Source organism: Haemaphysalis longicornis, unplaced genomic scaffold (genome assembly GCF_048455015.1).
Source record: "Haemaphysalis longicornis isolate Haplotype H1 unplaced genomic scaffold, Haemaphysalis longicornis Haplotype H1 scaffold_1, whole genome shotgun sequence".
Taxonomy (NCBI): Eukaryota; Metazoa; Arthropoda; class Arachnida; order Ixodida; family Ixodidae; genus Haemaphysalis; species Haemaphysalis longicornis.
In genome coordinates, this window is record NW_027526203.1 from 330441159 (window position 1) to 330464238 (window position 23080).

Below are 23080 nucleotides of genomic sequence, written 5' to 3' on the forward strand. Positions count from 1 at the left end.
GGCGCAAGTAGGGCGTTACTGGGAATATTTTGAACATGGCGTGAGCTGTTCCCGTGATTTTTTGGACTTAATATGCTTATAAAAGACTCCAGTGACGACAAACAAACTGCGTGAGACAAGGCAGGCGATATCACGCATTCATAGCAAACACTTTTCAAAACGCGCGCATTGACGTCACGGGTCCGGCGCTTTGGCAGAGTGATACACTACATGAGGTGGTGCCATTATTGAGTTGTAACCGAATATAGTCTCACTCATTTTGTTCAGCTGCCTTCCTGGCTTCTCTGCTGTTTTCCCACCAACACTCTAACCTCCTTTACCTAAACTGACCTGCTGTCCAACTTGCTTAGCTTAAAGCCGAGGGCTTCAGGAATCACTGAGGATTGGTCGGATACTTTTGCACTCCGTTACAAAATTCCGCATCAATTCCGGTTCGCTTTAAGATAAGACTGCGAAGGAACTCAGCCACCCTTCACAGCTTGATGCCCTGGCATGCTGTAATAAGGAGTATGTCAGAAGGTGTGCATGTGATCACAGTAGGTACAGCCACAATGCCAGGGGAAAAAAAGAAAGAAAGAAAAGAAACCAGTGTTTTATTTGCTCATGTGAACTGCAACAGGTGCAATGTCATGTCTCATCGCTATAAAGAGCTTAAAGGAGTACTGACAAGAAAATTTTATGTTACACTTTTATTGCTTTTATCGATGCTTAATGGTCTGGCGAACCTGAAACAGCACTTCAAACACTTCAGCGCGCGATAGTTAATTACATTGAACGGCCTGAAAATCGTTTGTTTCAAATTCCTGCACTTTCATCCCGAACGGCGCATATGCCGGAATCCCGGCCTGACCTCACCGCTTTGTGCGGACGTCACCGGTGCCCGCTTGAGAGGGTGCTGCGCCCGCTCGCTGCTCGTGGGGCCGCGCGCGTGAAGTGACGTCCCGAGTTTTTGACGAGCGCTGTCGCGTCACTTCTTTTGGCTTCACGGGCTGATGTCACGCTGATGTCCATTTGCTGAGTGCCGCTCCGTGCGCTGCTCCGTCGGCGCGATAAATGAGATCCAATTGAACTATGTTCTTCGCGTCGCAGGCCGCTTATATTTCAGCCAGGGTATTCTGTTGAGTGAAGGAAGCGAACTGTGCAATAATATTAACGCCGAAAATTGGTGTCAGTGCTCCTTTAAGAACACAGTGCTCTGAGGGCTTGCACAGAAAGGAATACAAAAGGGGAACAAATGTGAATTCAGAATCACAATCAGAAATGGATTTTATTTCCCTCAAAGGAAAAATGGATCCAAGAAAGAAAGCTGCAATCGACAAAAGAAAAAGAAAAAAAGATTTACATATGCCGAAACATATACAGAATAACATAGACATTTACATAATATAAACACATGTATACACATGCAGGAATTTGTGGATCATACACAAGCATAATCACACATATACACATATGGCATGTATACACACACTACTCTCATATGCATGCATGTGTGTGTGGTAAATGACAGCTTTAAACAAATAAACGTTCATACAACACTGTGAACAATGAATTATCCCTTCGAGGCTTGCTAACTAACTTAGGGGCCAGCATCTACAGGGATGGCCCGCACAGGAAAGCAAAGGTGAAACACACAAGTGAACCACAAGCCAAAGCTCATGGCCTAGCTAGGCTTGGAGTTAAAGATGACCTCCAGAGATTTTCTTATTTACGTGTATGTGAAACTTAGCTTTTCCAATATTCCCTGTAGAAATGTGCTTGAAGGGATCTGGACATGTAGTACTGGTTCAAATACTGTAGGAATTTAATCGGCACTGGAACCTGGAACATCCATCAACGGTGCATCGGAGCTCAGCAGGTTGGCCAGCCGCATTTGCTGCTTGACCCTGCGGTGGTGCAAGCCCTCCCAGTAGACCTTACCACACGACGTGCACACATAGAAGGTCTTTACATGCGCCAGGCGCTCGAAGGACAAGCTGCCACACTGGACGCGTGTGCCATTGCTGAAGCAACCTAAGTAAAGGTCCAGCAAACAGTCAGCCCCGTAGCTGCGTGTCAACGTCTCCATTTCAGTCTGCCCCAGTGCTCGGCGATCGGGGGTGGCCTGGAAGTCGCTGAGTTGCCTCATGTCAGCGTGTGCCACCAGTGCGTAATGGGACGCATTGCACACCTGCAGAGACAGATAATCGGTGAGTGTGTCCACAAGCCACTTCTGACATACTACTACTTACTGTAGTTGCACATGAATGGTGCTGTCTGTAATTTGCTCTTTCAGATTCAGCAAATCCGGCATTCAAAATACATATGGATACCATTAGGGCTGTGCAAATACTTAAAACGTTCGAATGTAAAAAGGAATAATACCACCTCCTGATTCCGATTTCATTCGAATAACCCTGCTTGGAAAAATTCGAATAATTTTGAAGCATATTGAAGTCTGAAAATGCATATAGACCATTGTTTCAATGAACTCGGATACATAAAATTATGCCTCATTGAAAATGAGAAATTCCCAGCTAAAAACATGCAAAATACATCCTTCGCAATGAGTTAGAACGGGCTAGGTACTCGATATATCGCACACTGAGCACTAATATAATGACCACTGGCTCCCTTCAGTAGTGGTGACAAGCTACTCCACAATGCACCGGCGGCATGCATTTGGAGGAGAAGAGGAAGGTACTCCTGGAGCGCTTCCTTGGGGTTAGGCCAGCTTTGCCCTCTGCCTTTGTATCCTGATAGCATGGTCATGCTCAGGCAACTCTGATCAACAGATAAGAGATCCTATCTGCACAAGTTGATTCTTTTTTTAAACCTGCAGTGTTCATTTTTTAATACCTATACAGGACACAAGGAAGATGACAAAATGATGACACAAGGACGATGACAGATGACATATTATAACATTGAGATATTTTCTTGACAAAAAGGGGCGGATATTGTGGGGAAATAGCAAAGTTGCTGACTACACACATCTATTATCCTGCACTTGCGTAATTAGTGGTCTCAACACTTTTTATACACACGTATTAGGCATGAAATGCCATTAGCAGAGCCCATATTTGAGATTTTGAGTGTGCAAGGACAATGCAACTCATGCAATGTTAGTGCCACAGGCAGGGGGTTGCAAAGTGGAGATAATAGCACCAGGCCATGAGGCCATGCCTGTGAGGTTTTAAAAGTCAGTCTGGTTGTTTCATGCCTGGCATTGACCCACACACTGAGTTTCTTCCCTAGAACTTAGGTGAACACTCATATTGCTACTTAATTTCTGTCTTTTTATTTCTGCTTCAGAATCGCTATGAAACATACAATGCAATATTATCAATGAAGCCAAAAGTAGCACAATAAGTTCTTTTTGTTTGCTCTATGCCACAGAAAAATTTTACGAAGGCTTCTAACACACCCCTCTCTTTTTTTTCTATGCGCTAGTCATCGAAAGACATTTAAAAAAGAGTAAGAATAAAATCATTATTAACTTCGTAGTAGCTTCGAAAGCAAAAATCTCTACTCGCACAGTCCTAGATACTGTGCATAAAAAAAGATCTAGGAGAGTGATGATGATGTTAGGTTTTCTTGGCGCAAGGGCATCAAGGCCAAAGAGCGCCAGTACTATGGTGAGGATTATTCAAGTGAGAATATAAAGTACAGAATATATAATAAAAGGTATCTCAGATTTCTGTTGGTGTAGAGGGCCAAGAATTGGTGTAGAGGGCCAAGTAAAAACAATTGACACTATGCCAGGCATTTTCTACGTGCACCCCTTGCCCCCGTCTTTGCGGTAACAATGAGTGGCCCTACCGGGTCCTAGCGTGCGATGGTGGCTCGGCTCACGGGTGATACGACACATACCTTAAAAAATCTACGTCTGAGAGGTACTTAAAAACACGGTTAGTAGAGAAAAGTGGCTCGTCTGATAAAAACAGCAATGGGTGTTGAGGGATCATGCGTGTGTACAATTCTGGAAAATGAAGCTTTCTTTGCGGTTCAAGTAGTTTGCATTCTACCAGTACGTGAATGACTGATAGCGACCCTCCACACCTCAAGCAGCGTGGCTGTTCTGTTCCTTTCAATAGGTACGCATGTGTAGCATGGGTATGGCCTATGCGCAGTCTACAGAGAGTAACCTCTGTGATCCTGTCTCGTTTCTCACAGATCGATCTACCTAACTTGGGTTTTACCATGTGCAATTTGTTTGCTGTTTCCCCATTCCAATCTTCCTGCCATTGGTCTCGCAGCCTCTTACGTACGTACGCTTTAAGATCCTCGTACGGGACGCTTTGAATATCTAGATCATTCCGAAGAGCTGCAGTTACAGCATTCCTGTCTGCTTGCTCATTTCCGGCTATGCCGCAGTGACCTGGGACCCAACAGACAGTGATTTCAAGTTTTTGTTTGTGGGCTGAGCACAGTAGTTTTAGCAATTGATTAAAGACTGGATTTTTTTGTAACTTTCCTGACGCTAAAGCCTGCACAGCACTTTGAGAATCCGTGAATATCACTGACTTTGGGACATTGTTCTCAATAATATATTCTACAGCCAATACAAGGCCGCGTGTTTCAGCAGTGAATATAGATGTGGCTTCAGGCATAGTCTTTGACGTGGAAAAGTTGGGACCATGTGCAGCACATGATACTGCACCAGCTGACTTGGATGCATCTGTGTAGAACTCAGATGCTCTGTACTTGTTCTGCAAAAACAAAAAATGCTGCATAATTAATTCCTTTGGAGCGGTTCTTTTGTCAATCTTCATAAAAGAGAGATCATAAGAGATAGGGCAGAGATCCCATGGAGGGACAAAGTCAGCAAAGCTGGTTTTCTGAGCGTCAGTGAAGGATATTCCCAGGCCTGCGGCCAGTGCCCTCACCGACAGAAGGAATGGCTCAGCCATGGCAGGTCGCTTTTCAAAAAGCTTGATTGCCTGGTTACCTAGAGTGCTGTTCGGGTGTCCGGTCAAGGATGTCACTTTTAGAGCATAATTCAACCCAGTGTACTTCCGCTGTGTTTCAAGAGACCACTGATTGGCTTCCACATACAGGCTTAACACAGGGCTTGTTCGGAAAGCGCCTGTAGCCAGACGAAGGCCAAGATGGTAGACAGGGTCTAACATCTTTAGTGCTGTTCTCGCGGCAGATTGATAAACAAGACACCCGTAGTCGATGCGGGACCTCACAAGGCTATTGAATAAGGCCAATAGGCACTTTGTGTCAGTACCCCAAGACTGGTGTGAGAGGACTTTCAGGATCCTGACTGTATCCAAACATTTAACTTTAAGGCGTTTGAGGTGTGCAATGAATGAAAGTTTGTCATCAAGCACAACCCCAAGGAACTTGTGCTCCTTTTTTACTGCTATGGGTGTTTCATTGAGTTTAATAACAGGATCTGGGCGGATACCACGCTGCCTAGAGAAGACCACACACGTGCTTTTTTCTGGGTTAAAACAGAAGCCATTCTCATCTGCCCATTTTGTAAGTTTGTTTGCAGCTAGTTGGATTTGCCTCTCACAAATGGACATATTACATGATTTAAACGCAATGTGCACATCATCAACATATAGCGAGTAGGATATGGAGCGAGGCAGTGCAGTTCCTAAGGAATTCATTTTAACAATAAAAAGGGTGCAGCTGAGCACACCACCCTGCGGCACTCCATTTTCTTGGACGAACATCCTCGAGAGGACATTTCCAACCCTAACCTGAAAGGTGCGCTCCGAAAGGTAATCTTTCAAACTGTTCAGCATGTTTCCACAAACTCCAAGGCGGCGAAGATCGCAAAGAATACCGTAACGCCAGGCTGTGTCGTAAGCTTTCTGGAGGTCAAAGAAAACTGATAAACAATGCTGCTTATGAACAAATGCATCCCTGATGTAGGATTCAATAGCCACTAGGTGGTCTGCTGTCGATCTACCAGAGCGAAATCCCGCCTGGCGATTGTCTATAATACCATGGTACTCAAGAAAATAGATAAGGCGACGGTTAATCATTTTTTCGAAGACCTTGCATAAGCAACTGGTTAAAGCGACCGGTCTGAAACTAGTTGCAAGTGATGGATCTTTCCCCTCCTTTAGAATCGGCACCACAATAGCTTCTTTCCACACTTTTGGAAATTGCCCTGCACGCCAGATCTTGTTAAACAACAGTAAGAGCGCTTCTAGCGTGTCGTCGTGCAGGTGCTTAATCATGGTGTATGTTATTCGGTCTCGACCTGGTGATGATTTACCACAAGTAGTGAGCGCCACTTTAAGCTCCTGCATAGTGAAGGGGCAATTATACCCTACCTCAGACTGCCGTTTGTCACGTACAATCTTCCGTTCCTCTGCATTCTTGTGTCTCAGGAAGTTATTTGAATAGTGAGCTGAGCTTGATACATACTCAAAATGCTTGCCTAGAGCATTCGCTTGGTCTTGTAAAGTGTCTCCACTTGTGCTGACCAAAGGGTACGTAAGAGTGTTACTTCCTCGGAGTGCTTTAATTCTCCTCCATACTTTCCGCGTGTCAGTATATGATGTGATTGATGACACAAAACGATTCCAGCTTTCTTTTTTCGCAATACGCCGAATCCGTCTGCCATTGGCCTTTGCCCGCTTGAAAAGTACCAAATTTTCAGTCGTTGGGCACCTACGCAAGACACCCCATGCTTTATTCTGTTCCTTACGGGCCTGCCTACAATCATCATTCCACCAAGGTTTCGGCTTAGCAACCCTACTAGAAGAAGTCTGGGGGATGGACCTCAGTGCAGCTTCAATTATATGGGTGGTCAGAGTCTCAGCAGCTTCATCAATACCAAGGTTGTCTATAAGTGTATAGTGACACTCAGAGAGCTCTTTGAATTTTTTCCAGTCTGCGGCCTCCTCCTTGAACTTTTGTGGGCATGGAGTGTTGTCTTGTTTGTTGTCTACAAGCTTGAGGCTCACTGGAAAGTGGTCACTTCCGTACAGGTTATTAATGACCTTCCACTGGAGTGCTGGAAACAGAACTGGAGAGGCTATGGCGAGATCTATGCAGGAGTACGTGGCATGTGTTGTGTTATAATATGTTGGGTCTTTCTTGTTAAGTATGCATGCTCCAGATGATAGCAGAAACTTTTCAACGAGGCGTCCTCTAGCATCCGTGCGTGCAGAACCCCAGAGTGGGTGGTGAGCATTACAATCCCCAACTAGCAGATACGGCTCTGGCAGCTGATCAACTAATGTTTCAAACTCCATACTGGAGAGCCCGTGGTCTGGAGGTATGTACAGTGAGCATACTGTTACCAGTCTACTAAAGATAATGGCTCGTATGGCTACAGCCTCTAAACTGGTCTGTAGCGGTAAGAACTGGCATGCCACTGATTTTTGCACGATAATCGCAACTCCTCCAGAGGGATGCATGCAGCCATCCCTGTCCTTCCTAAATACAGAGTAGTTCTTTAAGAAGTTAGTTTGGTTCGTCCTCAAGTGTGTCTCCTGGAGACACATAATACTTATTTGGTGTTGTGACAGCAATTCATAGATATCGTCCAAGTTTTTCAGGAGGCCTCTGCAGTTCCATTGGACTACATTATCAGTTACCCTCAGCTTATGCTGAACAAGGATTAAGGAAGTGCCATGCTGTCACCCTCCCAGGCTCAAGACACCTTCCCAGGAGCCGTGACCCTAGGTGTCTTTTGCTTTGAACGGTCGAGTGACGTGCCGCGCCCTATCGGCGTACCACGCAACGGAGGGCTTGGCGTTGTGTCCATGGCTTCTTGCGAAGCCTCGTCAGCAGGGCTAGGCTGGCTGGTTGCGGCAGCCTGCCTCTCAGCAGGGACCGGCAGTGCAGTGCCAGCAAGGGGCCTAGCGTTGGCATCAAGGGGTGCTGGGGCAGCCCTTGACGCTTCTTTTGTGGCATGTGCAGTGGCCTTAGCCACCGGCACTGAGGGGGCTTGGGGTGTCCCTTGGGGCCTCACTGGGAGGGTTCCAAGGGGAACTCGAACCGAGTGTAGCGCCGCCCCCCGTCGCGCTACATCGGCAAAGCTAGTGTGTGTCAGGAACAGTCTCTGTCGTGCTTCCCTAAAGGTAATGTTTTCCTTATACTTCAGAGCAATTATTTCTTTTTCTTTCTTCCATTGCGGGCACAAGCGCGAGTACGCGGCGTGCTCTCCCATGCAGTTTACACAGTGGAGTGGAGCTTCACAGGTGTCAGACGAGTGGTCGGGGAGGCTACACTTTGGACATGCTGCCTTGCCTCGGCAGCTCAGTGAACCATGGCCAAATCTTTGGCATTTATAGCAGCGACGGGGGTTTGGAATATACAAACGCACAGGGATTTTAACGTAGCCTGCCTCGACAGACTCGGGCAGTACACTGGTCGAGAATGTGAGGATTACATGCTTGGTCGGAATTTCCTTCCCATCTCTACGTATCTTGATTCGTTGAACATTCACAACATTCTGGCCCTCGAACCCTTCCAGGAGTTCTTGCTCAGACAAGTTCAGAAAGTCTTCATCAGAGATAACACCTCTGGTAGTGTTCATGGATCGGTGGGGACTGATGCTCACAGGATTGTCGCCAACAGTGGTTATTTTCGTCAACTTGGCACACTGAGCTGCATCTTGTACTTCTAGGAGAAGGTCACCGCTTCCCAGCTTGCTTACTTTATAACCGCCGCCTAGCTCATTCGTTAGAACTTTGGCTACCAAGAATGGTGACAGACGTCTCATTGACAAGCCTTCTTTTTCACAGTGCATGACGTGAAACTTTAGGAAATTTTCTGACTTTTTAGGAGTGAAAAACTGCTGGACTGCTTCGTTGCGTCCCCGTTTTGGAGGACGATCATGGGATGCAGAAAATCTTGTTGCCATAACAAGTGAAATCAATTCAGCAGCTATGCTGGCCGCCCACCACCGAGCCCAACCTGGGAACGCGCTAGATGCGCGTTAGCCATACATAGCTGCTATAACCCTGTTTAAGTCCTCAAGGTTGATTCCTTACCCAGGGTTAACCCTCGCCGCCTGGAAATGTGTGGAAATGAGGAAAAGAAGAGATGACAGGATAGGGGTAGAAAAGAAGACAGGAAGGTGAAAGAGCTGAGAGGGAGGCAGGAAAAGGCGACTGGCTGGTTCCCCCCGGGCGGGTCAGACCGGGGGCACCGTCTGCGAGAAGCAGGGGCCAAAGTGGTGTGTTGCCTCTACCGGGGGGCCATGAAGGTCCAAAACAACCCCGGCTTTGGCTCAGCCACCAGGATTCCCTTTTCCCCGGACACGGCTCAGCCACGCACAGCCGGGGCGTGGGTGGGTCCAACCCACATGTGCTCGGGTCCGTGGTGTTGCAAGTCACCAAGTGCCTATGGCAGTAGGCACCCCTGCGGAGCTCGGGACCGTGGTGGCGCTACTCACCAAAACACCTTGAGTACACAAGGTGCCCCCTGCGGGGATCTAGGAGAGTGTCAACAACTGAGTTGAGAAAGATCTGATTGCAATCCACGACAAATGATATGCCAGTGCATTTGACGCGTGGTAGTCTCCAATTTGAAAACATTTTCATGGGAAACAAGGCTGCGTAGGCAATGACCGAATTAAACAAAACCAAAGCAAATGATGAACATGGTATCACATCAGGCACCCTGGCAATAACAGTGAAACATTAAATTTTGCTTTTACTGTGTCACCTGGAAATTCCTCAACTTTACATTATGTCCATTTTCATGTAATTGATATGCAAATACAACACGCATAGGCCTCTAGGCCCCATGCAAAGGCCAACTGCACAGCTCCATTTCTCAGGAACTGTGAAATTTCAGGAAGCATGAGCAAGCCTAAGGAAAACCATGAAATCTCAGCTTATCCTATCGCCTCAAATGTGAAAAACGAGTTATTTTTAACAGTAAACATAACATGTGTCTATTTTGACAATGTTGCCTACCCCATATCTTTTCTTTGGTTTGTATTTCAGGGAATTGCATCTACAGGTTTATTCAAGAAGCACAAAGTGTCCTCCGAGTCTTTTTTCTTTAACCTTTTGTGTACAGACAAAATGAAATACTTTCGGGCGCACTTATAACAAGGGCAGTGAAGTGGAATAGCAGCAGCAATGAAGTAATCATAATTCCTAATTTTGCTTACATTTTCTCGATGTATATCTGGCTGGCTTTAACTAAGGAAGTCTAGAAGCTTTAATTAAAATAGCAGAGAAACTCTGCGACAAAGAAAACAACTGAAATCAGAAGTTGTTAACAGGAAGTTATTTGTTGGCCCACTGGGCTCTACTGTGCTGTTTGTGCCCAGGCAATCACATGCGAACTACAATAAACAAGCTGTGGAAATGTTGTTGAAGGTGATAACTAACACCTGCAAAGGCAATGTGATTATTCGCATCATGTCCAGGACTGCATCCATATTGATCTCTTAAAGGGAAAGCACACTGTAGGTTCAGCAGTGTTAGTTTCAGGTAACATTTGGGGGGATCAATTCATATACCCCTCCCCCCTCTTTTATTGGCCTCACTACTCACTGCGCCATGTGGTTTGTCAAGTATATGCCACACCCCATTAGTTTTGGTTTCCCTGGCCCTCAACAGCGAAAATTCAGAGCAACCAAGCTTATATTAGAAACATTTTTTTCCAAGAAGTCTGTGCTTGAGATGCCCTCTGTGAATCCTGAAGGTGCCAAATTGCATTCACCGGAAACATGAGTGATCCCGACAGTAGCTCCTAAAAAGAATATTCTCGCTCCAAGTTAAAAATTTCCACCTTTCGTGGCACCAGGAAATGCAACCTCTGGAATATGCAGATGACATGGATGAAACGCATAAGGCCACTGACTCTGCCGATATTACGAGACATGACTATAGATAAAGACTTTTCTGTCACAAGAACAAGCCTATGTAGCTTCGATGTCTGCACTCGCTACATCAGCCTGAAGAAAAACAAAAATTAACAAAATGATTGAAAGGTTATGAAGAGTATGCACACCACACATCAAAATTTTTCGTCTTTTTATTTTTTAATTATGACTTTTTTTTTTTCACTTTCTTGCACTTTACCCTTTCTTGCACATCCTATGCTCAAAACCAAGAGTCAGAAGTCATCAACTAGAAAGTGAATCTAGTAATAGAAGGCATCTCCAATATGAACAGCCGCTGTCAGTGTAAGAGTGCACAATTCTGGGCATGTGATTAACCTGACATAATGATAGGTATATAGTATGAAACAGATGGGATGAAGCAATGCTTCCATGAAACTGATACATACATCCATAGAAGGATCAGCCGATTTTTAGTTCAGATATTTTGCATCTGTTATACAGACGAAATGGCAAGCTAAATATGCTTGTTTTGATGCTATGTTACTGCCATTACAAATGAATTCCTGAGTGGCAGTGTTGGGAATGGTACAAAATTCTGGAAGGCCACTAGCCTTGCTCCAATTACTGGCATTTGCCTGAGCTTGTCTTTGCATGAATGCAGCGCTACTTTTTTGCACACTGCCTGCTGTATTACCTCTGAATTTTTTGTGTTTGTCCAACTCTTTTGCACTGAAATAGATTCCGTACATGTGCTTAAGTTTTTCTCCCATACAGCCCCCCTCCCCTTCCAACCCTACAACGCACATAAATAAATAATGGCTAATACATACAAACATGCTAGGACGTTGCTCAAGAAGGACATATTGTGAGCACGTAGCTCTGAAGCGTGAAAATTCATTTATTTCACCTTCACATTATCCCCATCATCAACCACTTCGAGGAACACTTCGTCTATTTCCTTGGCTGATCGTCATCATCACTTCTTGGGTCAGTGGTCGGAGACAGCTGTACCGCATAAACATCCTGCTTCACCTGTTTCCCAAGGGCCTTACAATATACAGTGTAGACCGCTTATAACGTATGTTGTGGGAGCCGCTAAAATCTGCACTGTAAGTGGTACCACACTATAGACAAAACATGCGCGAATCTGACCATATCGCAAGCTACATTTCAATCATTCTTTGTTTACCATTACTCAAATGAAGTCCTCTTAAATACAGAGGTTTGGTCTTTATTGCGTCTTTTTTTTTTACGCATCAGGCGCTACTGCATGGTCTTACAAACCACGATTTTTTTATGTTTTGAGGGATCTGTGTTTTTTAGCGTCTAGAAGAACGGATGCCGCAGAGAGGAAAGCAGCCCGGCTTATGTGCGCAAGACAACGTGATAAGAATGCAAGCCAGAATTAACTTCCGGCGTCACGGCTCGGCTCGCTATCTACAATTGTTCGAAAAGGAAAGGGGTGGTTGCTTATCTGCACAGGGTTCTAATCGCAACAACTTACCACCCCCTGGACAGGGGGAGGCTCCTATCTTAGTAGTGCCAAGAGCAAGGGCAGTTGTGATTATCACGCAAGTGCAAACAGAACACATGAACTAAATGGTGTCTTTTTTTTTTTTTTTTTTTCTGTGTCTAAGTTAGATGTGAGAAGGGGGCATGGGCTGTGTCAGATGATTGAATCCATCTCTTTCCTTTCTTTTTTGCGGCACTAAAACGATGCCCCAGCTGCACCAGTCGATCAGCGGACCAGCCAAAAAACTGCACTACAGACGGTATTGTGCTTCGGGGGACCGCATTATAAGTGGTACGCTTATGCAATGAGTTCTATGGAGGCCTACTGGTGGCCATGAAAACCCGCGTTATATCCGGTCCTGCACTACAAGTGGTTACGTTATAAATGGTCTACACTGTACTAGATGCTACTCCCACGCCGCTATTCTACACATACAGAACCGCTCCCTACCCTCAACAGTTCCACAGGAGGACAAACGAGTGGTCTCCGCTCTACAGCCATTCACCATTTTCCTCCACTGGGTCCCTGGACATTCCGGGATTGACGGGAATGAGTTGGCCCGCCAATTCGCCCGTGACACTCATTACCGGGCACCATTAACTCCCTGGCCTGGGCCCTTGGAGGATAGCGGGAGGCTTTCCCTGCGGCGCACCATCACGGAAGTCTACCTCCAGCTCCATCAGGACAAACGCTTCTACCCACACCTCATCCATCATGCACCATGCCGGAGGCTCGTCTTTTCCGGCACATCCAAATGAGTGCCCTGATTACTCCCTCCCGCCTATTTCTCTATCGCTATCGATCTGACCACTCCCGTCCTAACTGTCCTGCTGCCTATGCTGATTTACCCCACTGCCTCTAATACTGCCCGGTGGCTCAGCTATCAAGCTCCTATCCCTCCCTTCCATGACTCGACTGGCTTGGCTCTGCAGGGGAAGAAGAACCGTGCCATCTGGTCACCCATGCGGTCGACATGCTCGGCCTGTAGTTTTGGACAAACAAAAAGTCTTTACTACTACTACTACAAGATGCTCGGCTAGCGAAGCCATGTTTGAGACCAGTAGGTGCTGTTATTTGAGACTTGCAAACAAAAATGTTTTAGCCTGGCATAAAATTTTTGCATGCGGTGCTATACCTGCAGTCCAGCACTTACATATAATTAAGTAACATTGATCCTTTTTTTAGCCTATTCGTGCTACACCAAATGCTGGCATGGCTTGCAGTATTGTCACAAATGCACCAATGCCAAATTTTTTAGGTAGGAAAATATTCAGCTTGCTTCCACCTCTTTTTTACAGCAAAGCATAAGGAAGAAAAAACTTGACAAATCTACTGCTTTCCATTTAGATCAGTCCAGTCCAGCATGGTCAACCTGGCAACCATGGTCAGTACCTCCCTTAGTTTCTGACATAGCCCTCTGGCCAAGGGTACTTGAGGGTCAAACGATACAAGGTATGCAGAGAAGTCCCATCAAAAGTTGCACTCGCATAAAATTTGAGCTGCAGAATAAAAAGAAGGGCTTACAGTTGGAACTCGTTACACTGACTCAAGCAGAAAATAAAATGCAATCAGAAACATTTAATTTAGTTTTACACTGCAGTCACAGCTCATATTTTTGCCTCTAAACCACTACATACCCCTTTCCAATTCCATAAAAACTTTCTCCATAAAAACACCTAAATTGTGTTGAAAGTCGAAAGCCACTCATGCCTCCATGAGAGAAAATGCATTGTAACCTGTGACTGTGGCTTCTGAATTCAGTTTTTGGAACAACGAGATATTCTGAGCAAAGTCAATCCAGAAGTGCGCATTTCCACTAATTCCCTTATTTACTGGTAAGATGACAGCAGCATCTGATTTCCCTCATGGTAGTAGCACAGCAAGGTACTAGTAGCAGCAGAGTAGAGCAACACAGCAAAGAAGCAAATGTCACAACAAACTACAGGCTCACGCAGGCGTGAGTAATCATGCCGCATTCTCCACCCAGTGAGTTCTTCCCAACCATCAGCAGTTGAAACCTGCTAGAAATACATTGATTGATCGATCGATTGATTGTTAGGTTTAACGTGCCGACGCTACGCAGACGACAAGGCGTGCCGTAGTGGAGGGCTCCGGATTAATTTTGACCATCTGGGGACATCTAACGAGCGTCGAAATGTCGACACACAGGCGTTTTTGCTTTTCACCTCCACCAGAAAAGCGGCCGCCGCGGCCGGGAATTGGACCCGCGTCCTCGTGCTCAGCAGCACAATGCCTCAGCCTCTGAGCCACTGTGGCGAGCGAGTACTAGAAATACAGTTTCCTCAATTATTTCAAACTTGGTGGCAAATTTCTCTTCATAATCATGCATCTTGGGGCCCTGATTATTGCTAAAAGCAAATATCAACCAAAATCTGGATGCCTGCTTTTTAAATGATAGGCTGATAAGTTATAACTGTTTTCCCCTTCTTTCCCCTTCGCTCTATCACAAAAACAAGAAAAGGTCCAATAACCCACGTCTCATTAATGCTAATTCTGTGTAGTGCACTAAGTACAACTTACCACGCATCTGGTCAGAAGATTCTCCTCACTAACCACAACTTTGTAAAACTGCAGTACTTCCTTTAGCTGTTCTTGAGCAGGAAGTGTTGTGTCCATACGAAAGCAACGTCCAGGAGCCAAGTACTGTTTCAACTGCAAAAATGAATGCACAAAAAGCAAGAAAAGAGCACATCAAGTACAAAATGCCAGGAAAGAAAGTTGGGGGGAAAAAAAGAAGAAACTGAGAAATTACCTTTGCATATGGTGCTCCACTTGTAATGACCACTCGGTCTTCCTTTTGAGCAATCTGAAGAGGTGGAAGTTCGTTTTTAAGTAAATGTCAACGACAAGAAGCAAAACAGTCTGCATGTGGTGCAAGGGTAAGATCTTGTCTTAATTAAACATAATAAAGGTCTTAATTAAACATAATTTTAATCTGCAAGTTCTATTATATATAACAATGCACCTAATTAACTGCTTGTATTATTTTAAAACCAAGTGCGTGAGTTTTATAAAAATGGGATTTGTGAACATTCCTGTATGGCTTTGACCTTGCATGATAAATTTCTGATCAAAAATGACGAAACAGCAGTACAGTTACGCTTAGAAGTGGAAGCAGTGAAAATGTAGATCACAGGCCCGTTTGGTGTTCTTTACTTTTTCTCAAACATTAGCAAAGATAGATATCCTAAAGTTTGCTCGGCCACAAACCACGTGTGCTTTTGGACTTCACTGCCCAGCCCATGTTTTGCGAAAAAGCCACGTGTGCAAAAACCTGCAAGTGCCTCTTCATCACATGCACGCATGCACACCATCATCATCATCATCACCAGCCTATCTACGTCCACTGCAGGGCACAGGCCTCTCCCATTAATCTCCAATTATCCCGGTCCTGTGCCAACTGCGACTAATTTGTCCCTGGAAACTTCTTGATCTCATCTGCCCATCTAACTTTCTGCCACTCCCTGCCACGCTGGCCTTCTCTAGGGATCCACTCTTACCCTTAATGACCAACGATTATCTTGCCTTTGCATTACATGCCCTCATCATCATCATCATCATCATCATCATCACCACCACCACCAGCCTATCTACGCCCACTGCAGGGCAAAGGCCTCTCCCATTATTCTCCAATTACCTCGGTCCTGTGCCAACTGTGACCAATTTATCCCCGCAAACTTCTTTATCTCATCTGCCCATCTAACTTTCTGCCGCCCCCTGCACGTCCTATCCTATCCCTATCCACCCTATGCCCTATCCACGTCCATTTCTTCTTCTTAATTTCTACTAATATGTCCTTATCACGCGTTTGTTCCCTGACCCACTCCGCTCTCTTCTTGTCCCTTAATGTTACATCTATCATCTACCGTTCTATTGCGCGCTGAGTCTTCCTCAATCTAAGTTTAACTCTCTTAGTGAGCCTCCAAGTTTCTGCCCTACAGTGTAGGTGAGTACCGGTAAGATGCAGCTGTCATACACTTTCTTCTTCAGGGCCAATGGTAGGCTGCCACTCATTATCTAAGAATGCCTGCCAAATGCACTCCACCCCATTCTGTTCCTTCTAATTATCTCTGCCTCATGGTTGGTATCCGGGGTCACAACTTGGCCTAAGTAGATATAGTATTCGCTTACCACTTCCACTGCCTCGCCACCTATCTCAAACCGCTGTGCTGACCAGAGGTTATTGATCATTACTTTGGTTTTCTGCATAATAATTTTCAGGCCCACGGTTCTACTACGTTTGTCCATTGCGGTAAGCATGCTTTGCAATTCCTCCCCTGAGTTACTTAACAAGGCAACGTCATCAGCAAATCTGAGGTTACTGAGGTATTCTCCATTAATCCTTACTCCCACCTGTTCCCAATATAATGTTCTGAATACTTCTTGTAAACATGCTGTGGATAACATTGGAGAGATTGTGTCTCCTTGTCTGACGCCCTTCCTTATAGGTATATTATCCCCTTATGGAGGATGATGGTAGCTGTGGACCCACTGTAAATATCCTCTAGCATTTTTACATAATGCTCGTCTACACCCTGGTTCCGTAATGCCTGAATGACTGCTGAGGTTTCGATCGAGTCAAATGCTTTCTCATAATCTATGAAGGCTATATATAGGGGTTCAGTATACTCCGTGCACTTCTCTATCACCTGATTGAGCGTTTTAATATGGTCCATTGATCAATAGCCTTTACGAAACCCTGCTTGTTCTTTAGGTTGACGGAAATCTAAGGTGGCAGAAATTCTGTTAGTGATTACCTTGGTAAGTACCTTGTAGACGAGTGACAGTAAGCTGATCGGCCTGTAATTTTTCAAGTCCTTCATGCCACCTTTCTTATGGATTAGGATGATGTTAGTGTTCTTCCAAGTTCGGTACACTCGCGGTGATTAGGCATTGCGTATACAGGTTTGCCAGTTTTTCTACTACATTTTGCCCGCCATCCTTTAAGAGGTCGGCTGTTATCTGATACTCACCAGGTGCTTTGCCCCCTTGCATTTCTTTCAAAGCCTTCTTTAAATTCTTCTGTCGTTACAGGTGGGATGTCTATCTCCTCTGAATTACTTCCTCATAAGATATTACCCTGGATGTCGCGGCTGCTGTACAGATCTCTATAGAACTCCTCGGCTACTATGACTATACTATCCCTATTTGTTATGACATTGCCTTGCTTGTCTTTAAGTGCATACATCTGATTTCTCCCCACGCCTAGACGCCTCTTCACTGCTTTCAAGCTGCCTCCGTTCTTTACAACATATTCGATCCTATCCATATTTTACTCCTGTATGTCAGCTGTCTTACGCTTATTGATTAACTTCGAAAGCTCCACTAGTTCTATTCTGTCAGCTGGGGTGGAGACTGTCATGCTTTGCCGCTTCCTAATTAGATCTTTCGTCTCCTGGGAAAGTTTACCAGTATCCTGTCTAGCCATCGTGCCCCCGACTTCTACTGCACACTCCGTGATAGGGAGTTTTAGAATAGGGGGCCCCAACGCTCTGGGGCCCCCAAGCGTCTTGGGGCGTGGTACTGCGCATGCGCAGAACCCAAGCCGTCCTTGGGGTTTTGGGTTTGCGTTTAGCGCGCACGCTATTTTGCTGAAATAGCGGGCGCCCCAAAGCTGGAGTTTGCGTTCTTGCGTTGCTCTCGCAGCCAGCGAGACTGCGCGTGACCATGGCTGAAGCGAAACCTGCGGTTCGTTTATCGACTCACCCGATCAACTACGACGATCGCTGAGCTGAATTTGTTGATTGTGCGCGTCGTTCTCTAGAAATGGATAAAGCAGGTAATCGTGAAGCGTTTTCTGTCTTCAGAAACAGTCCGCGCACACGCCGGCCGCGCCTGCCAGCTCGGCACGCTCAGCGGCTCGAACCGGCGCAGACCATGGTAGCAACCGCTTGTCGCTGCTCTTCCGAATCAATCTGATCGCTAAAAAGAAGCTCCACATTCGAGAAAGTAGGTGTTAGTGTGATGAAAAATTGTGCTAGGGCTTATTGTCAGGGCTTATTTTAAAAGCGGCGATCAGATATCTGCCGCGATGCTAAGCCTACGCTGACCGGCCGCGGACGTTTGGCGGGTTCGCCGATCCGACCGATCGCCGCGGCGCGCGGTGCGCCGAGCGGCCGAGAGATGGCGCTACCTACGCGGAAGCATCGAAACAGGCTACGCAGATGTCGTGGTCACCGATCACTCGAACAGCAGTTATAGCTTAAATAAAGTTCCACATGCGAGAAAGGGGATGATAGTGTGGTGAAAAGTTGTATTACGGATTGGCATTCGCAGTTGCACAGATAGCGGCGATCAAATATCCGCCAGGATGCTAAGCCTAAAGTTCCCATCACCCGACCCAACCTGAGCAACGCAAGCCGGTTGCGGGCGCCCCTCTTCTAAAACTCGCCGCGCGCGAGCCCGTTGCGTTTGGGTTCCCCTAACTTCTTGGGGGTCCCAAATGCCGGCTTCCCCTATTCTAAAACTGTCTAATGTGTCTAAGATTGTCGCTGGCTTCCTGTATCGCAAACTCTGCTTCCTCGGTAAGAGCTGAATATCGATTCTGCAGCGCGATACTGAATTCTCCAACTTTACGTCTTACTGTTAGCTCATTGATCGGCTTCTTTCATACTAGCTTGTAACGGTCCCTCCTCAAATTTAGCCTAATTCGATATCTTACCATACGGTGGTCTCTACACCTTACCCTTCCAAGCACTTCCACATCCTGCACGATGCCAGGATGTGAAAGTGCTTGAATATTATCACATATTATGAAGTCTATTTCATTTTTATGCTCCCCATTTGGGCTCCTCCATATCCACCTCCGGCTCTCCCGTTTGCAGAAGAAAGTATTCATGATGCACAGATTATTTCGTTCTGTGAACTCGACTAGTAGGTCATCTCTGCTATTTCTATAGCCCAGACCATAGTTCCCAACTGCATTGTCTGAAGCCTGATTTTTGCCTACTTTAGCATTGAAGTCTCCCATAACTAAGGTATACTGTGTTTTTACTTTAGCCATTGCCGATTCAATATCTTCATAGAAGGGTTCAACTAGCTGGTCGTCGTGGCTGGATGTAGGCGCGTAGACCTGTACCACATTGAGTTTGTACCTCTTATTGAGCCTAATTACAAGACCGGCTACCCTTTCGTTAATGCTGTAGTATTCGTCTACGTTGCCAGCTATGCTTTTATTGACTAGAAATCCCACTCCAGTTCTCTTCTGTCCACTAGGCCACGGTAACATAGGACATGGCCATTTTGCAGCACCGTAAAGGCTTCACCTGTCCTCCTAACTTCATTAAGCCCTATGACATACCATTTAATGCCCTCTAATTCCTCGAACAACACCTCTAGACTCGCCTCGCTAGATCAAGTTTTGCGCATGCACACATGTATGCGCAAAACAACACTTTGTGTGTTACCAGGTGTCACTTGTATGGCACTTGTCACCACATGCAGGCGGGAGCGCCTCACCAGATCTCACTCAGCTCAACAATGTCTGCTAAGGACAGGCGTGTGTGCTCGTGTTTATGGACCCGATAACTTTGTCTAAATGTTTGTTTAGAAGAATATAAATGTTTTTTGAGTCTTCTTCATGGGTAATGCATACCTGCCAACCTGGTGACTTGCAAATTCGTAAAACCAGAGGCCCGGTGGGGGGGGGGGGGGGGGGGGGCAGCGCACTAATTTTTTACAAGTTTAAAAGGATTAACGTTCTGTGCCAAGCGTTCTAACGTTTTCGCAACCATAAGTGAAATTCGCAAGTTTTGAAGAGTAATGAGCAACAAGGCAGGAAGAGCAAATTCTGTCATGTACAATTTTACAAACACTCGGTACAGTATTGTCGCGGCTTCGCGTCATTGCACTGCGAAGCACCTACCGCGGTCATGCCACAGGTCGTAGTGCATTGGTCACGGCAGTCATACGAAGAGCGACGCGAACACGGAGGTCCTAACCGACCCCCGAACGATGGGCTCTAAACAGGCTGGTCGAGGTGGAAGCGAATTCCGGACATGGATGCGTACCCACCCCGAGAAGGTGACAAAGTCACAGCTTCTGCTGATGATGATAACAAGAGTACGTATTGCCCTTTCGTGGCGGTGCAAGGTGGCACAGTGTCGTTTTAATGGATATTCCCTTTTTTTCGGAAATCCAAATATTTTCCGTAAAATTTCGGGCAAGATTCGTAAAATCGTAAGACTGGTCGAAATTCGTACATTTTACGGAAAATTCGGAAGAGTTGGCAGGTATGGGGCACATTTCAGACAAATAAACAAAGGTGGCACGAACTTTTTTGCCAATCACCTGCCTGCTCTTGAACTGTAATTCAAACAGGGGCTGCACCGATGCATTGAATACACGCGACAAGCATATTTCGGATTCAGCTATGTATCTTTATACAGCTAATCTAGCAATAAATGTGGGCCAGACACCATGACACATGTTGGCTTTGCGGGTCCCACTGATGGACACCACTACGTTGCTGTAGTGCTAGATGCTTGTACAAAATGGGTTAAAGTTCATCACGTGACAGAAGCAATACCAGAAGCTGGTATTAACGTGCAATGAAGCATGTTTTCTACATTTACTAGCATGTTGGAGAAAGTGGTGTTTGACAACTGAACTGTTTTCGTCTCAAGTGAGACCAGGAAACTCCACACAGCAAATGGAATACACGTAACATCCGCTGAGTACCATCCCGCTACAAATGGGCAAGCAGAGCATAATATTGCTGAATGGAAGTGGGCACGTTTTCAGGACAACATGAGCAGTATACAATAATGCTGGATTTTCCGCTTCGTATTTTGGCAGCATACAACAGTCCACTGTTGTGTGGGAACAACACTTACGAAAGCCATCTTTTGCAGAGAACTTTTTCGTCTGCTTGACCTGTTTAAACTCGTGGTGGGGAGTGGGAGAGGCAAGCTTACACACATGTGAAATGTGAGGAATAGTGCAGCTGCAAAGGCTGGCTGCAGAGTGTAAAGTTGGTATGGTTTACAGGATCCCATTATCATGTGGCAAATGTGATGTCGGCCAGACTGGCCACTGCATTAATTGAGAGGTTGAGAGAGCATCGTGCTGCTGTCAAGTCATTGGCGAGTGGAGGACATTTGGCAGAGCAATACCAATGGCCCTCATGCACAGCTGAAACTCAGGGCACATGCGCCCTGCACAGCTGTGGGATGCAGCAAGCGAGGGAGACCTTCGAGACCTTTTGTATACTCACAATGAAACTGATAAAAGTGTGGCCTCTCGATTGGCATGCCAAGGAAAAAAAATATCTGAAGTGGCACTCGAACTCCTGGTTGTGAAAGCTGCACCCGACATCTGTTTTAGGTTTTCTGTACAATTGTATGTATGTTGCTCTATTTTGTCAACAAACCCCCAGTTCCCTTCCTTGTGTCCCTGTTATTCAGTGCTTTTATCTATGTTGAAGCTGTCTAGTCCTTTAAGAGAAATAACAGGCGGGCGTCTTACCTTGACAGCCTGGTCGTGGTGCTCACCATCCCCGAGAACGATGGTGTCGATGCCGCATAGCCGCAGGTAGCGGCCCAGGCCTTGAACCATGGTGTCGACGACAACCCGGAATTCAGCTGCAGGAACCGGATGTCTTGGCCGTGCACGCTCTTCATTTCCTGTGCACTGCTCAGCCTCCCCACTCTGCGCGCACACAAAGATGGGAGAAGGTGAGCGTGTAGCAAGAATCAGAATGAAGTGATGTCCGCGACCACGGACTGACTTAATTGGTCCCATTTCTTGGCTATGCACTTTTCAAATAGAAACATCTTCCAGAGAAGTCTGTGCGCCAGGGCAAAGAGAACAGAAATGGTCTTCAAGCACACAATTTACACCAGACTTCCTTTCAGGGTATGCAATGTGCAGCCAAGGGCCATGCTACTTTCAAATAAAGCGAAGTTACTTGTTATCTTCGTAGCATTCACTTTAAAGTAAATTTTGCTGAATGCATCCACTACGGCCAGCCTGACGCTTCCACACATTCAAGCGGAGTTGTTCAGCATGCAGCCAAGCTGTTCCAAATGTAGTTCTCCAATGCGACACTGGCGTAATAGAAACGAGGTGAGCCCCAGTGCCTGAAAACAATGGTGAAAGCAGGAAGCAGCAGAGATGGGCCAACTCCACCCTAGTGCTTTTCTTTTCGCATCACGATAACATGGTCGCACTGAAGCAACCCTGATCAACACTCCCTCTAGATAAGAAAGCCCAGCTGCATACTGACATAGTACCTAGACTTTTGATCAAGTGATGCACGAACTTGATTTTTACAGCGAAGCCGCATATACCTCGGTGAAACGTCTGTCCATAGCCAGGAGGGCCCTCCGCAGGAACAAGTGCGCATGCGCGGGGGTGAGGGAGGGAACGAGTTGGGGAGGAGTTAAAGGCAAGAGGAGAGGGAATGCCTGGCTCTTTCCACTTGGAGTAACGTGTCTGCGACATACAAACACTCTCGCAGCATCAGTGTGAAGCGCACATGCACCAAGTGGGATGAAGCAAACAGAAAGGCAAGCTCTGGTTCTTTGGCAGCGTGCCTGTGACGGTGCACAGCCTGTGTGGAATGCACATGTGCCAAGTGTGAAGGAGCAAGAGGAGAGGGAACGTCGCTTACGAAGAACAGTGCCAGGAGTCTGCCCGCTGCCACCATGCCGACAGCACAAGCGTCAAGGTCGGGCCGGCCCTCGAGCCCATCCATTGATGGCAGTTTCGCTAGGCCGCACGGGCGGAATTTAAATAAACACTGCGACAAACCCAAGCCAAACGTGCCTGTCTTTATTTCTCGG

The 23080-nt window shown here is 46.2% G+C and overlaps 1 protein-coding gene and 1 long non-coding RNA gene across 2 annotated transcripts in view; one reads left to right on the forward strand and one right to left on the reverse strand.

The window, feature by feature from the left end:
* Window positions 1-677: 677 nt before the first annotated feature.
* Window positions 678-23080, reverse strand: part of LOC144152219 (exonuclease mut-7 homolog) — a 67912-nt gene continuing 45509 nt past the window's right edge. The window contains exons 16-19 of the mRNA XM_077683450.1: window positions 21762-21944; window positions 15049-15102; window positions 14817-14948; window positions 678-2170 (exon numbers count right to left, since the gene is read on the reverse strand). Coding sequence (XP_077539576.1) covers window positions 1805-2170; window positions 14817-14948; window positions 15049-15102; window positions 21762-21944 — 735 coding nt within the window. The 3' untranslated portion in view covers window positions 678-1804. The remainder of the gene's footprint in view (window positions 2171-14816; window positions 14949-15048; window positions 15103-21761; window positions 21945-23080) is intronic.
* On the forward strand, window positions 2055-22740 carry LOC144152224 (uncharacterized). Its single transcript, XR_013319109.1, has 3 exons — window positions 2055-2189; window positions 21770-21970; window positions 22571-22740. It is a non-coding gene; the product is annotated as an uncharacterized LOC144152224 (long non-coding RNA).